Below are 14,771 nucleotides of genomic sequence, written 5' to 3'. Positions count from 1 at the left end.
CTCTCTTCTCATAATCTTATCACTTCATGAGAAAGGATTCATTCCAGAAAACAAATGGTACAATCAAGTGACGCTAGTTTCAAATTAATCTGATAAGTTTGTACCAAAAAAACAAATAACTTGATGAGTTGGTACCAAAAAAATATTAATTTGATGAGTGATCATGGGCTGCGCGGGATAATTGTGATCTTTCTTGTGAAAATAGTTGCGAGCGTAGTAGCATTACACTAAATCATTACCTTATGATGATTTGATTAGCACAAATTTACATTAGTTTCATGGCATCCGATGCAAAAATGATTCACAAATTAACAAAGGCATCCGAGTAAGCCCGAAATAATTATATATCATCATATACGACGATGACCGAAAAAGTATAAATTGTACGACGAAATGCGCCAACGCTGGTTTCACTTTCATGAGGTGTTACCCTGTAAAACCTTTTTTTCCACTCCAGTAGAATCTTCCTGACAGACCTGTTTCTCAGTCTTTACTGGTGGATTGATCACTGATCCATTATGCATCTGTCAATTAAACCAATGAGTACTCTTTCTACAATTCTACTTCATCGAAAAAATGTCAAAAATTCATGAAAGCATACCGTGGCACTGGATTTGAAAGGTAAAGTTTCGTTAGGAAGCAACACCGATGGATCTGAGGGCCTGTGAAACAGTAAGTGTGCTACAGACCGATCAATGGGGTTTGTGTCAGTTTCCATATCCATTAATCCGGCACACCTGAATGAAACTAAGTGTTATCAAAAAGATTAATTCATAAACACGAGATAAATCCAAAGAGCATTGTTATGTGTCAGCATGAGAATATAAATAAAAGAATATTACATCTTTGGAAACACCACAAATGCCATATAAGTAGAACGCAGAACTACTAACACTCAAAATCATGCTATACACTATTCTGATGGGTTTTTATATTGGCTACCTTGTAGTCAAGAAAAATATAAATCTGAAGCGAAGAAAGTAAGCAATACCTGTTTGCATCCTGCGCCATCATTGCTTTGCATGTTTCATCATCTCCAATGCAACCATTTGCATTTGAATTATTATGTCTTTGCTCAGCACTCTTAGCCAAGCGGTATAGACTGTCCCTAATGCACATTTTGGTTTTAATATCCAACTGCAGTCAAGAAAATTTTTGGTGTGACAAAGTAAATTATAATCAATGAGGTAAAGATTTTCAGCAATAAGTCACATGCAGGTAAATAACAAATTTTACGTACAAGATTGTTTTAAAGAATTGGATGGCAAAGCAAAACTTTAACAGTCACTAGACTTGGAAAATAACTCCACCCAGGAAAAGGAGGGATCCACCAGGGAGGAGAAACTTTTACTTCTTGATTTTCACATAAAACACTACCAACTGATTAGCTATAAATTTACATGTTATTTCCTCTACAGAACTAAGCATAAGTGATCAAAATCAAAGCTAACCTTAAAGTAACAGGTTTAGAGTGCAATATTGAGGTGATAAAATATAATATATTCTTTCCTCTTAAGATAAAAATATATAAGAACAACCAGAATCAAACTTGAACATCATTCGGGATTCCAATACCTGATCCATGATCTGTTGCAGGTGGCAAAAGCTATTTGCTTCAGGTGAGGCTTGGTCCAAAGCAGAGCCCATGGATGAGCTTTCCTGCACTGTTGATGAATCTATTTCTGGTGAAAAGCCTAGGCCAACTCCTTGAACTTCACTATGACCTTCATTTTCATTTTCAAACTGATGACCTACTTGCTGAGCTGAGCCCAGACTGTGAAATGGCATTTGATTTGGCATATTTTCATTTTTGAAATTACTACTTAACAGGGTTCCATCACAGCAATGATACAACTTTTCTCTATTCTCATTTGTTTTCAAGGCCGCAGGCTCCAAAGAATGACCATTAGAACTCTCCATGTTTGATGCATAAGATGATTCTTTAAGAGGAGACAGATGTCCATCATGCTCAGATCTTGATCCAGACAAAGTCGGAAAGAGGGGAGTGTGATTTGGAGCATGACTATAGTCTGGGCGTGTCATAGGAATTTGTGTCTGTATACAGACTAAAGAATCAGAATCTATGTTCAGCTTATGTTTCTGGATGCTATCAAGAGAAGTAACCCCACTGGAAGAGGATCCAAAGGATTGCTTTGTATCTGCATATTGCTCTGGAGCAGCATAAGGATGAACAGAACCACCATTTTGTAGGTAACCGTTTTTTCGCCTTCCCACTGATGGCTTTGGTAGCTTCCTCTGCAGCTGTAAATCAGAAATTGTTGGTTATGTACTAATTAAGAGTCAATTTAGTTACGTTTATAAGTTCACCCTAATATAACGAATTCAGAATAGTCCAACCTTGCTATTAAACCTACATTGGAAACCAAGTAAATCTAACAAATTACCCTGAAAGCGAAAATGAAACAATAGATCTTGACTTTTTGAGTATTACATAAAGGACTTAAGCCCAAATGTCCATCAACAAAACAAAACTAGTGAAACATGGAAAAACATAATTTATATCAAATAGAGGTAATTACTAGATTGCCCTTAATGCATTCTCATTAGATACTATTCTAATTAAGATAAAAGTTTATAGGTCATGAATATGCCATAAAATCATCTTATGAAAACTGTATACTAAAAAGGTTTCAAGTTCTATATCATAAATATTTTAGGAATGAATAAGGATAGAATTTTGCTTGATAAAATAAATTATAAAACTCTTTTAAATGGCTGATTGTGTGATTATATTCAGAAATCATCTGAATCTTATCTAAAATATATGAATTCCAACATTATTATCCTTGAAATGTCAAACATAATCAGTTCTATATCTTAAAAGATTTAAGAATCAATAATGATAGAATTTTGCTTGATTTCATAAATTATAAAACTCTTTTAAATGGGTGAATGTATGATTATATTCATAAATCAACTGAATCTTATCTAAAATATATGAATTCCAACATTATTATCCTTGAAATGTCAAACATAATCAGTTCTATAGCAGCTCATGACATACTTGTATTGCCATATTAAATAACTCAATTCAGTGGCATTAACAATTTTTACCAGGTCAAAGACATATTTCAATCAATAATTTTTACCAGCTAATTAAATTTTTTTACCAAGTTGTAAAACAGAAAAAAATATAATGAAATAAAATGAAAGGGTAAACAACCTTTTCTTTGGGCAGCAAGTCATCTATATTAACGGATTTCATGTCTGAATCACTCTCACTGAACATTGATAATGGAGCAGGGACACAATCATCAATAACATCCATTTGAGACCTGATTTTTTCATCAACAGGAGATGATCTTTTGTTGGAATCATTGATTGGAAGACCTACAATACTTTCCTTGGAATCCATATTATAATCTGATATATTTTTCAATGGACTCATTTCTGCATATGAAAACTTGAAGTCAGACTTAAATGCATCATCAGAACCTTCAGCACCATGACAAGATGAGAGCCAGCAAAACTCCTCTTCATTATTGAGACTTCCCGTTCCAAACGTTAAATCGCAACTTCTGCAATGTGAAAAGTGATATTCAGATATTTATATGATGATTGCAATGAATTGATTAGCATTTCAAACAAAGGGAAAGATAAGGAAATTTCTGTCAAATAGGAGAAATTCTTACAACATCCTGTCAACATCTTCAAAGTCTCCTATATCCAGCCAACCATCATTATCAAGAAAACTGAGTTCATTGTCAGCTTGGGATATGTGATTGGTTGGATATTGACAGGCACTATCATTTTCCACCACACACTTGTCTCCCAAGATAGTATCATCTTCACAGAGTTCACAACCACCAGAATCGAAATTGCTGCTCTTGAAGCAGTGATCAGACATGCCTGTGTTGTCTGATGTTAGCCTTTTGGCTTCTTTGCTTGAGTCACTACCACATGAAGAAAACACATCTTCAGGTGTGTGAGGCCATGAATCCTTTTCCTGCATTCTTTCTTTTTGGGTCATATTTTCTAAGTACAATTCCTCTTTACCCTGAGTACCATAGCTATTCACATAATCACTATTTCTGATACCATGTAATTCATGACGTGATTTCTTACAGCTATCTTCTTGTATTACAAACTGATTATTATGTTTGTCACTGGCATGGGGCACTATATGATCATCATTTTCACCAAATCCATCTCACACGTTATCTTCAAGCTGTAGCACAAAGGCACATAATAAGAATATAACTTGAATAACCTGGCATCACATAGTGTAACAAACTGATAAACATATGGTGTCAAACCTGACAAAGAGAGAAATAGCAAGCATCAGACTCATAATTTTATTAAAGCTCATACAAATACAAGCCCTACCACTCTGCTGGTATTAGCAGGAAAAAGGAAACAAGAAACAACCATACATCCCAATAGTTTTTCCATTATTTATAAAAAGGACTTTACCCTGCAAGAAGAGTTTTGGAATAACCATACGATAAAAAAATCACCTTACAAAATATGAACCATGTCATCCAAGATTCAAACTGAAACTCAAGGAAGCTTAACTCAGGCCTGATCAGTTAACATGGGGGTATTTTAAGAACCAGGCTATGCAAATATGGAAAAAAGTGGAGCTGATGCAGGCAAAGAGTAGAAGGAAAGTTACACAAATATAGGTTTCAAATTTACCATTAACAAGTACTGTACACTTCAAATTAACTGTAACATCAGCTACCCCCACCACCAATCCACAATTAGCTTTTCAAGGGTAGTGTTTCAGGAGTCTTATTAATAACTACCAAGCCACTACTTCTTCACCTCTAGCTCTTTTGAGATCGGATTGCACAACAGCCTGCTAATAAGATTATGCTACAGACCAAAAGTTCATGTGCGTATAAAAGTGACATTCAATCAGAAATAACATTAGTACTGCAATGAAAGCATCTAATGGAGAGTCCAAATAGAGATATCATCAGAAATAATCTTTTGGTCCATGCAAAAAAAGGAACTCATGCTCAGTAAAGACATTGCACCATCATTTTTAAATGAGAAATGAATACCTAAATGGGAAACTTAAACGGTGAAACAAAGTAATAACATGGTAAATGATAAGAGAAGTTAGCTTCTATCTTATACTGTGAGATTAATAGGGCTACACCGTTTTTGGGTTAGAGACAGTTTTTAACTATCTTAACAAGTTAGGGATAAATGTTTTCATGCTTGAACTCAGGGAGAAGATTGACAACTATATAAGAGCAGAATCAATAGGTAACTCAAGAAAGCATAACACAATAGCAAGCATGTTGTGAGTCTTAAGATAGCTAACTGGCACTAGTATCACCAACATCATATTATAAGCAGTACATGAACGTCTATATCCGGCAAAATTGCCAATACCAACCCCCTTATCTCTGTTGACTACGTGTATAATCATACCAAATTTGGAAATTTCGAATATAGAAATAATTTGTAAAATAGTTTAGATAAATCTACTATTGTCTTTGGTTCAAGAAATACAAAGCGGGCACTACAGCTACAACTGTACGTACTTGTTCTTAAAATTATAAAACAGGATCCCAACAGTTCCTGTTTCAAGTTTTAACAGCTCTACGAACATTTTTCTTTTTTTATGTTAAAGTAGAGCAGAGCATGGCCAAAACTTCCATCATACTAAGTACCTTACTACAAAATTTATACAGTAAAATACACCAGAATAAATTTGCTTTCTGAAAAGAAAAAAAAAAGGAGCAAAATTTTAAGATCCAGAAAATCGAAAAATCATTTTCGCCATTTTCTTACTTCCTAAACATCGCACGCACCAACCGGATTGCTATGTTATGCTAAAATCAAAAACGCCTAACGACCAAAAATCACAATTAAAATTAAATTAAATTAATTAAAAAATCACAGCAATTATAAGTCATGCACTGATGATAGCAAGTAGCTTGTTGCGGAAAAATAACGATAATAATAATTATTATTATTATTATAATCATAAGGAATTCAAAATTAGGATATAAAAGAATGATTTAGAAGCTCTTCAGCCTAATTTAAGTCATAAACTAAACCTTCTAGAAGAGAAGAAAAACGTGAAGAAGGTCTTTCTTTTTCAGGCTTAGTTTTCTTATTCGTCAATCAACTAAAAGTCTACTGAGCACAAGTGATTAATATACTAAAATTAAGATTGAATCATTTACAGAGGCGAAAACAATTTTTTGCCAGACTTAGACTTTACTTAGCTTTCCATTCGACCAAACTCGGGATTAGTTAGGGTGCTTCCCCTAATGAAGTGGAGGATTAAGAAGAAGAAAAAAAACTAAAAATATACTACACCATGCAAAGACCAAAGAAGAAAGGGGGGAAAAGTTACCTAAACGAGAAATCAGCGTGAAGAAACAAACTAAGTAACTAAGCAAACACAAAATTGAAACTGACCTGAGGGTGAAATTTGGAGTGAAATCACAGAGATTGAGAATAGGAAATTGGAGTGTGGGAAGCGTTGGTTTCGTTGTGTGGGGATTCCTTTCCAGACCCTTCTCTTCTTTACTATCCTCCAACTTGAACTTGCCCGCAGAATTTTCTTCTTTAAAAAAATAAATTATTTTATAATTTGGGAAAAAGGTATCACGGAAAAACCGACACGTGGCAATGAGATGGGATATGAAATAAGGTTCGTGGATGGAAGGTGGCTGCTTAAGATCCGATCAGTTACTGCGTTTCTATTGGTCCACGACGGTTTCGCCACCACCGCGACACGTGCCGGGTACCCACTCAGAGTGGCATAGGCACGTGCCCATCCTCCAAAACGAAACAATTCTGATTCAATATTTTTGGCTTGTTTTTCGTGAATATAATAATCGCCAACGCATCAAAAATATATATATAATAATCGCCACTTGTCTTTCCTTCCCCCACTTTGGAACCTCCACCGTAGAATTTTTTTGTCATCTGTGTGAGACTAAAACATTTTTTTCATTTTAAAATTATGTTTCGAAACATCCCATTTTAGTGTATTTTTTTCTTACGATTCAAGAAGCATTATTATTAAAAATCCTGTGAAAAATCCGTATTTTATGTTATATTTCGTTCAAAAGGATAAAAGGAAAGAAAATAGTTACGTTATAAAAGTTTCTTATTTTAGTATATTATTTTACAAAACTTACTTTGGTTTTTTATTTTGCCCAAAAAAACTCCTTTTAATCCTTTTTCTCTATTGTTTTGCATAAAAAAGGAGAATAACGTTTTCTAAAGTTAGAAACTAAAATAAACATTTTGTAAAATTAAGTACCAAGTGACCAACAATTTTAAGGAATAAGGGTTTGTTACCCCCAAAAAGAATATTGGGAGAAAAGGCAAGTAGTGGAAGAAAATGATCTTAACCCCTCTGTTTTTCTTCCCTACAGCCAAAAAGTCCATTCTTTTTCAACCAAAGAGTAAGTCGAGTATCACATAATTGTTTTTTTTTAATACTAGAAATTAGGAATGTTAAAATTCAAACCGATCAAAATAAAAATTAAAAATCACTAAAAAAACCAAAAATCGAACAAAAGTTTTTATTGTAAAAAGTTTAACATATTAATAAATATCTTCGATTGTTATTAGTATTTTTTTTAATATAATTTAATTTAAAAAATGCAAAGAAAATATATAATTTCAATGAAATAATATTTTAGTAAAAATAAAAAAAATAAGAGAATCCAATCACAAAATATTAGTTTGGTTAAATTTAGATTTTATTTTAAATAAAAATTAAATCAAATCACATATATGTTTTATGAGTTTGGTTCTCGAGTGATTTTTTTTTATGAAAAATTAAACCAATCCAAACCATGATCACCCCAACTAAAAACAAAAAATTAAGCAAACCAGGTATTTTCTGCTTCATCTTTGTTTTCCCTAGGAAAACCCAACTTATCCAGTAGCTAAGAAAGTTGTAGAAAATCTACACTTCCATAGTGGAGGAAGAAGAATAACAGGAAATGAGGTTCTAAAATTAATAACAGGGAATTTATAATATAATAATTGTAAATACAATTAAACAACTGGCGTCATTCATTCCCTTGCACAAGACAAAGGAAACTTATTCTGAGAGATTCCTCGTAGTATTTTACAGTAACACCAAATCGTCCTAAACAATATACACTGTACATTCTCAGCCAGTGAGAATGCCATAATTAACAGGATGATAATAATATCATGAAGTTGAGATACAAGACAACATAATAGTACATTCAAAAGTAAATTTTAAATGTGAGCAAAATTGTCTGCTCTTTCTTTTTCCCTACTTTTCTTTTTTTTTTTTTTTAAATATTAGCTGAGCAGAAGGATAAACAAGTCTAAACAGATTGACTCCTTTGTATGGTTATTAGCATCCCAACTTACAGTTAAATAACCACGCAACGCATTTGTTCAGTAGTAAACTCCAAAATGATTTTTAATGCAGAACAATAACAGTTCTTGCTAAGGAGCGAATATTATACATCATTTCTTCAAAAGCTTCTGCGAGAAAATCTTCTTGGAATATGGGCTATTCCGTGAAATTGCTTTGTGGGACTCAATGGCTTCGACTAGTAAATTATGCACATGGCCCTAGTTTAGAAGGAAAAAGCAGAACGTGAGAAAAGAAATACCAAGCAAGCAGATCAGAGGAATCAAGATGTTCATTGACAAAGCCCCAAAAAGCTTAGACACGACTATGAAAATTTTAAGCAGTTTTTATGAATATAGGAGGAAGCAGCAACCAAAGTGAAAGGAGTATAAAGTGGTCATGTTACAGACCTCAGAATGTCGAAGAGCTGATTGAATAACATAATTTGCATGTGGATCTTGAAGCAACTGTTCGAAGTGAGGAGCAGAGAGCAGTTCATGAATGACTCTAGATTGATTCTCATCATTGAATACTGCAAGACATTTTTCAACAACATGGCTGCCGAACTTCTGCATTGACAGGTGCACATATTTACGCTCAAATTGCAAGCTTAAAGTTGCAGTGGCCGAAGGAATCCTCAAGTCCAAGATAAATTGAACAACATAATTTCTGCAGAAGACAAATAGAATGAATAGATTGTAGAGTGAAAAAATCAAGAGAGAAGCAAATTTATCTCAGTTTCGAAATACAATATTACTTCTAAATATGACCAAAAACGTATATGTAGATAACCCTCCATTAAAGATTGATTTGTTAACAACAAATCCCAAGCATAGGAGAAAGCAGAGAAATGGAAAAAAGAAAAAAGTACAGGAACAAAAATAGCTGAATTAAAAAAGGTGATAACTATATACGGATTTCTGTTTCGAATCTCAATATGATAGTTGTTAAAATTTTGTCCCCTTGGCCACATTATTTGGCATTCGTTCTTCCATAATTGCACCACACCTTGCCATCATCAATCTAGTAGGTGGAATCATTGGAATGGTCTTATGCAAAAGGTGTCAACAAAATAATGTTTCATGATTGCCACACCTAATCCCCACAAAGTCCGGTTGTCCAGTGGCATGAGTTAAGAATGCCTTTACCAATTACAAGAGAAAACTTGCTACAGCTAAGATTCTTTGTCCCAGGAAAAAAAAACATATCTATAAACAAAAAGGTATACATGCTTAATGCAAAAAATATCAGTGCAAGGTTTAGTGTACTTAATACTTCAAGTAGTATGCTTCAAATAATTACCCAAATTGATCTTGAGCTAGCAGAAGTGCATTAGCAGATATTTCTTCAACCAGTTTTTCTCTGTGCTCCCCTCTAGAATGACCAATGCATCTTTGCAGAACACAACATCCATGTTGATGAGTTGCAATGTCAACACAATACTTTGCAGCAGCAACAAATATGAACTGCTCAACACAAAGAATGGGAAATGTAACTTTTCTGCAACAAAATATCAATATTTGCACACATATTTTTATGTAATTTCATCAAATTCCTATCTTTATCAGTGAAGAAATTACATCTGCGACAAAGTGATCTGCCTGAATCAATTAGCATGGTTAACAACTAAACTAAGGGCATGTAAAAAACTTATATCCATACAGTATACTAAAAGAGTGTTTTAGACAAGCAAAAGAGATGTCCTATAATAACATTTCTATTAGTAAATCAGATCTTTGTCATTTATTTCATGCAACATTTTCATTCTTCAAAATATACGTAGCCTTAAACTTAGCAATACACACCAGAACAAACTCCACTTCAACCATAGTTCATAAGCCCTTTACCCTACACAATATAGACCATCACAGATTAATTATTTATTGGTTTAATGGTCTCAAGACTCTCTTGAGAATGTTGATGCAGTTTAATAATCCTAAATGCATTAATTTTACAATGCAAGTAAAGGTTGCATGGATCAAGTTTTTAAACAAAGCAATAGAAAATTGTATTAGGATTCTTAAAGTATTGAATTTTAGCCTATAACAAACTATATTTCAGATGACATAGCCATTAGTAGTTGGGAGCAGTTTCACAAAATCATTATTTTAAATAAGCTCTTGAAAGTATCCTACGGTTTATTCATCAATGAATAATGATTCAATATTTTGGAAGATAATAATAATAATAATATAACCCTGCCACTACATTGAATTTCCAGCTATAAGAAAGGTTAAAAAAGCTATGTAGAAAATAGAACAATAAGAGCAAACCACGGAAAGAGCAATTACATCACTGCATTTGGATTCTGCAAGAATAAAATATAGACAGACATAACTAACAAGCATTAACATTTTATCACCACAAAATACAAATTGATGAAACTAACCATTACTCTATTAGTCTAGAAAATATTCGGTCTACATGACATGGTAATGTACAATGTATTATTTAATTTTATAAGCTCGGGCTTTTCTGTGCCCAAGAGGAGAGCGTAAACTATGTGATCATAAATAAATCATTTCAAATGCTTTGATAACATGATGTCTATTCACAATATCAATTATCAAAAATAGCCACCTGTGACAATGAAGTTGGTATTACTATGTGGCTATAAAGTCAAAGTCCTTCTGTTAAAAACATAATAGTCTACATACAAGACCATAATTGAAAGATGAATAAAAAAAGTTTCATCGAATAATTAGAGATGTTTAGGAAAAATAAAAACAAGCTAGTGATCAGGCAAACGAAAAAAAAAAGTTTGAACAATATGGCCAAGCTGTTCTATTTACCAGTCAAGCAGAACAGCATATGACCATAATGCTTCCTGTGATGCCTTTCCTTTCAAAAAGGACTAAGAAGTTTGTAACATACCCAAAGAAGAAGAAAAAAAACACTTTGGAATTTTATTCAATTTAACCATAGGAGCGATAAAATTGAAATTTCAATCATAAGAACATCATTATATAGCATTGCATATCAAGCAATACGCAAGATAAACTTTTGAGAACAGAATGAAACGGGGGAAACAATAAAGTGTTTTTTCACACTAGATGATCAGTTATCATGGACTGATCCAAAAGCTCAAAAACACATAGCTACCAATGATTTAACCAGATCAATTTCTGTTCACTTATTACTACATCATGTACAAGATTTATCCAAACCAATAAATACTTAAAAATAAAAGTCATACTTTGTTATCTTCATTGCTTAGGCATTGTAAACAGTGCTGAACCACATGATTTCCATTAAGATCTTTGATGAGGGCCAAGAATCCTGGTTCAAGAGCTGCTACAACTAATGAAATTTGCTGCCTAGTTTTGAGAGTCTCAATCAGCTTCTGTACCACACGAGTGCTGACAGAAAATAAAAACAATGATGTCAAATTCAACTTCAGACACTCGATATAATATTTCAAGACTAGCATAAGTCGCATGATTACCCGTGAATGTTTAACGAAATTCTGACAAGCTGCCCTGGCTCCTCGGTCACCATGAGTATGATCTGCATTCTCTGTTTTTCATCACAGACATCCAACAACTTCTGCATTAGGTAATTGCCAAAAGGATTCATCATAAGTTCCGCAACATGATCAATTATCTCATTAAATATCACTTGAACATCCTCCGGTGTACCCTCGTCAAATATTCTTTGCAGGAATCTACAGCCATGCTGATCTTTGGCTATTAAATATATCAACCCTCGAGCTTCTGCTAGGGAATTATACTTGGGTAGCAAAGGGAATGAGCAAGCGTTCCTTGGACTCCTAGGATTTTCATATCCTAAAACCTGGTGTCGGATGTCTAGCTCTGACCTGTGTAGCTGCTGCTTAGCAAAGCCACTTTTGTGCTGCACATCACGCTGACACCTTAGAGGATCCGAACCCCTACTAACCCCTAAATAATTTAAACCTTCCCCTTGTATAATGAAACTCCCCTCACTTGTAATAGCATCTAGATTTCCTTGGGGGATCCTAGTCCTAGCATTCGAAAGTGGCACACTTCTTGCATTAGGATTATTAGGCTGAGAAAGGCCATACTGCAGCAACTCCTGAACACTCATACAAGGCTTAAAATTAGTACAAAAAGAAGAATTGCTAGGCAATCTTGACACCCCCCTTTCTTCGAATAAACTCATTCCATATTTCTGCGCATAAAGCGAAGCATCAAACGCTGGATTCCAGCTCAAGGAACCAACAAGCTCCGGCACCATGGTTCCTCCCCTACAATGGTAGTCGTTCATCAGGCGGTGCCTAGGAGAAACCACTGAACCAGCACTGAATCCATTCAATCGAGAGACCACCATACCGTCACGTTCACACCATCTGGCACACGGCTGCTGCGACGATCCAAATAAATTAGGCATTTTATAGTCCTGAGTCAATCCTGGCAATGCTGTGTTAATTTCAGCAGCATGAGTGATAGAACTCCTTGTCCTAGTAGTTAAAGGGGAATGAAACCCCACAGAATCACTAAACCCTTTCTCAAAACCGTTACAGTCCCCACCACCGCCGCCACCGCCAACATGATTGACAAAATCACGAAACGGAAGCACATTCTGATTATGGCGTCTATTATTATTATTATTATTGTTATTATCAGCAATGTGCATTTTAGTGAAATCGGCGCAGAGGCCTAGTTCATGAACCAACCTCTCAGACTCATTGAGCTTCTTCACAGTGAAATCAGGGATCTTAGAATCGAAGCTTCTAGAAGCCACGGTGGATTTGAGGTCCTCGAAAGGCGGAGGCGATGACGAGAACAAACTCGAAGAAGAACCGTCAGATTGCAGAGAAAACCCACTCATAGGGGATTTGAAGTCATCATCGTAATACATACCATGAGCATGAGCGTGACCATGGTGTGTCTGTTTCGTTACGAAAACGGCATCGTCGTCATCACCATGATGATGATGATGATGATGATGATGGTGGCGAAGGAGATTGTGTGATGTGGCGTGAGGGATCTCATCCAGCAACAATTCTAGCTCCTCCTCCAGTTCCCCATGGTCTCTCACTTTGTCTATCGTCTCTCTCGCCATTTTTTCAAAACAAAAACAAAACTAACACACTCACTCAGTGGAGCCCCAGAAGAATCAGAACGGAAAAAGAAAATTAACCCATTAAGAACGAGACGACGTCGTGTGGGTAGGGTAGTGGAGGACTTTGTTGAACAATCAAATGAAGGGACTCACAATCGCATTAGCATTTGAAAAAGAAAAAACAACAAGATCACATACATCTATCTATCTATCTGGGTTATTGGGTTTTAATTTGAGAGGAGTTGGTGAAGCATGCAAAGATTCAACATTCTCATACGGTTTCTGGGAACCGAACCGAACCGAACCGTAGGTGTACTCTACACACTCTCTCACGCCATTAAACTTGCAGAACAAGAAGAGTCGCTCTAAACTTTCTATTTTCCCTTCAAATTTCTCTCTCTCACTATTTATATATTATGAACAAAAACAAAATACTACTACTGTGCTGTGCAAGTCTTTCTGCCACTGGATTTTATTTTTTAATTTTTAGTTTTTTACTTGTTCTTTTTTTATTAAGATAAATAATTAATTTTATTCTCAAAAGTGTGAGATATTAATAAATTAATTTTAAAAAATGAAAAAATATAAATTTATTCTCTTAATATTAAAAAATAGGATAAATTAGTCATACAACCAACTTAATAATCAATTATTCTCTAAATTTTGTAATTTTTCTTCTTTCAGAATAATTTATCACCCATCACATTTTGGGAATGAGTTTGGCTCACCATTATTAATTATTAATTACTATTTTCTGGAATGAAAATAATAATATTTTCTGGTGTGAAGGTGATAGTCCTTTGTGATGCGTGTTATGCACGCTCTTCTGTGAGAATGGGTCCAGTGGCATAATGAGTACTTTATCGTGGAGTTTTGATGCGGGTGCGGCGCGTGGAAATAGATTGCTGTGGTTTGTTAGTGATAAAAGATAATGAGAAAATTTAAAATAAAATCTTTAGAAGAATTTTCTGTGCACGGATTGCAACAAGACAATTCTCCAAATTCTCTCGCCTACAAGATTTGTTAAGTAGGATTTTTGCGAAATGTCTATATTACCCTTTTCTATATTTGTTTTCTCCGTTGCATGTAATGTCTATATTACCCCTTTCTATATTTGTTTTCTCCGTTGCATGTCTATATTTGTTTTTCGTAATCTCATACCCATCATACTCCACCTAACTAGTATGGTAGTGCAACCAATAAGTTTAATAATTAAGTTCGTTGTGAAAATATTATAAATACTTAGATAGCGACAAATTTACATATCTTAAGAACAAAGTACTATATAAAAGATATTTTAAATTATTAATAATGAGATTTCTATTTTTTTATTATACAATAATAAATTAAAAAATATATACTTTTAAAATTGAAAATAATATTATAAAAA

General features: G+C 34.2%; 2 protein-coding genes across 11 annotated transcripts; both read right to left on the bottom strand.

Moving 5' to 3' along the window:
- Nucleotides 1-222: 222 nt before the first annotated feature.
- Nucleotides 223-6,815, bottom strand: LOC100781982 (protein LNK1). 10 transcript variants are annotated; one of them, XM_014779063.3, is made up of 8 exons: nt 6,406-6,815; nt 4,660-4,839; nt 3,654-4,277; nt 3,185-3,539; nt 1,576-2,262; nt 992-1,137; nt 602-737; nt 223-524 (listed from the first exon to the last, which is right to left on the bottom strand). In XM_014779063.3, the coding sequence occupies exons 3-8, from the start codon at nt 3,989-3,991 to the stop codon at nt 417-419; spliced, it is 1,770 nt and encodes a 589-aa protein (XP_014634549.1). In that variant the 5' UTR covers nt 3,992-4,277; nt 4,660-4,839; nt 6,406-6,815; the 3' UTR covers nt 223-416. The 10 variants fall into 10 exon arrangements, with proteins under 10 accessions (XP_014634549.1, XP_040874170.1, XP_006585450.1 ...); XM_041018236.1 differs by having other exon boundaries at nt 3,654-4,231; XM_006585387.4 differs by having other exon boundaries at nt 3,654-4,189.
- Nucleotides 6,816-7,977: 1,162 nt separating this feature from the next.
- Nucleotides 7,978-13,776, bottom strand: LOC100780898 (putative pumilio homolog 7, chloroplastic). The gene is made up of 5 exons (XM_003532913.5): nt 11,784-13,776; nt 11,535-11,697; nt 9,641-9,804; nt 8,749-9,007; nt 7,978-8,559 (listed from the first exon to the last, which is right to left on the bottom strand). Exons 1-5 carry the CDS (start codon nt 13,379-13,381, stop codon nt 8,452-8,454), a joined length of 2,292 nt encoding a protein of 763 aa, XP_003532961.1. The 5' UTR covers nt 13,382-13,776; the 3' UTR covers nt 7,978-8,451.
- Between the last annotated feature and the right edge of the window lie 995 nt (nt 13,777-14,771).

The sequence above is a fragment of the Glycine max genome, chromosome 8 (genome assembly GCF_000004515.6).
Source record: "Glycine max cultivar Williams 82 chromosome 8, Glycine_max_v4.0, whole genome shotgun sequence".
NCBI classification, from domain to species: domain Eukaryota; kingdom Viridiplantae; phylum Streptophyta; class Magnoliopsida; order Fabales; family Fabaceae; genus Glycine; species Glycine max.
This window is presented reverse-complemented; position numbering and strand designations above follow the sequence as displayed.

What these genes read in the sequence shown, in the direction of transcription:
- LOC100781982 (XM_014779063.3), bottom strand. Translation starts at nt 3,991, where the DNA reads ATGACCCAAAAAGAAAGAATGCAGGAAAAGGATTCATGGCCTCACACA. An exon ending in ATGGCGCAGGATGCAAACAG is followed by an intron (nt 738 to 991) that starts GTATTGCTTACT and finishes AGTTTCATTCAG; the next exon opens with GTGTGCCGGATTAATGGATA. An exon ending in CTTTCAAATCCAGTGCCACG is followed by an intron (nt 525 to 601) that starts GTATGCTTTCAT and finishes TTTAATTGACAG; the next exon opens with ATGCATAATGGATCAGTGAT.
- LOC100780898 (XM_003532913.5), bottom strand. Translation starts at nt 13,381, where the DNA reads ATGGCGAGAGAGACGATAGACAAAGTGAGAGACCATGGGGAACTGGAG. An exon ending in TAAGCAATGAAGATAACAAA is followed by an intron (nt 9,805 to 11,534) that starts GTATGACTTTTA and finishes TGTGTTGAGCAG; the next exon opens with TTCATATTTGTTGCTGCTGC. An exon ending in CTAGCTCAAGATCAATTTGG is followed by an intron (nt 9,008 to 9,640) that starts GTAATTATTTGA and finishes TGTCTTCTGCAG; the next exon opens with AAATTATGTTGTTCAATTTA.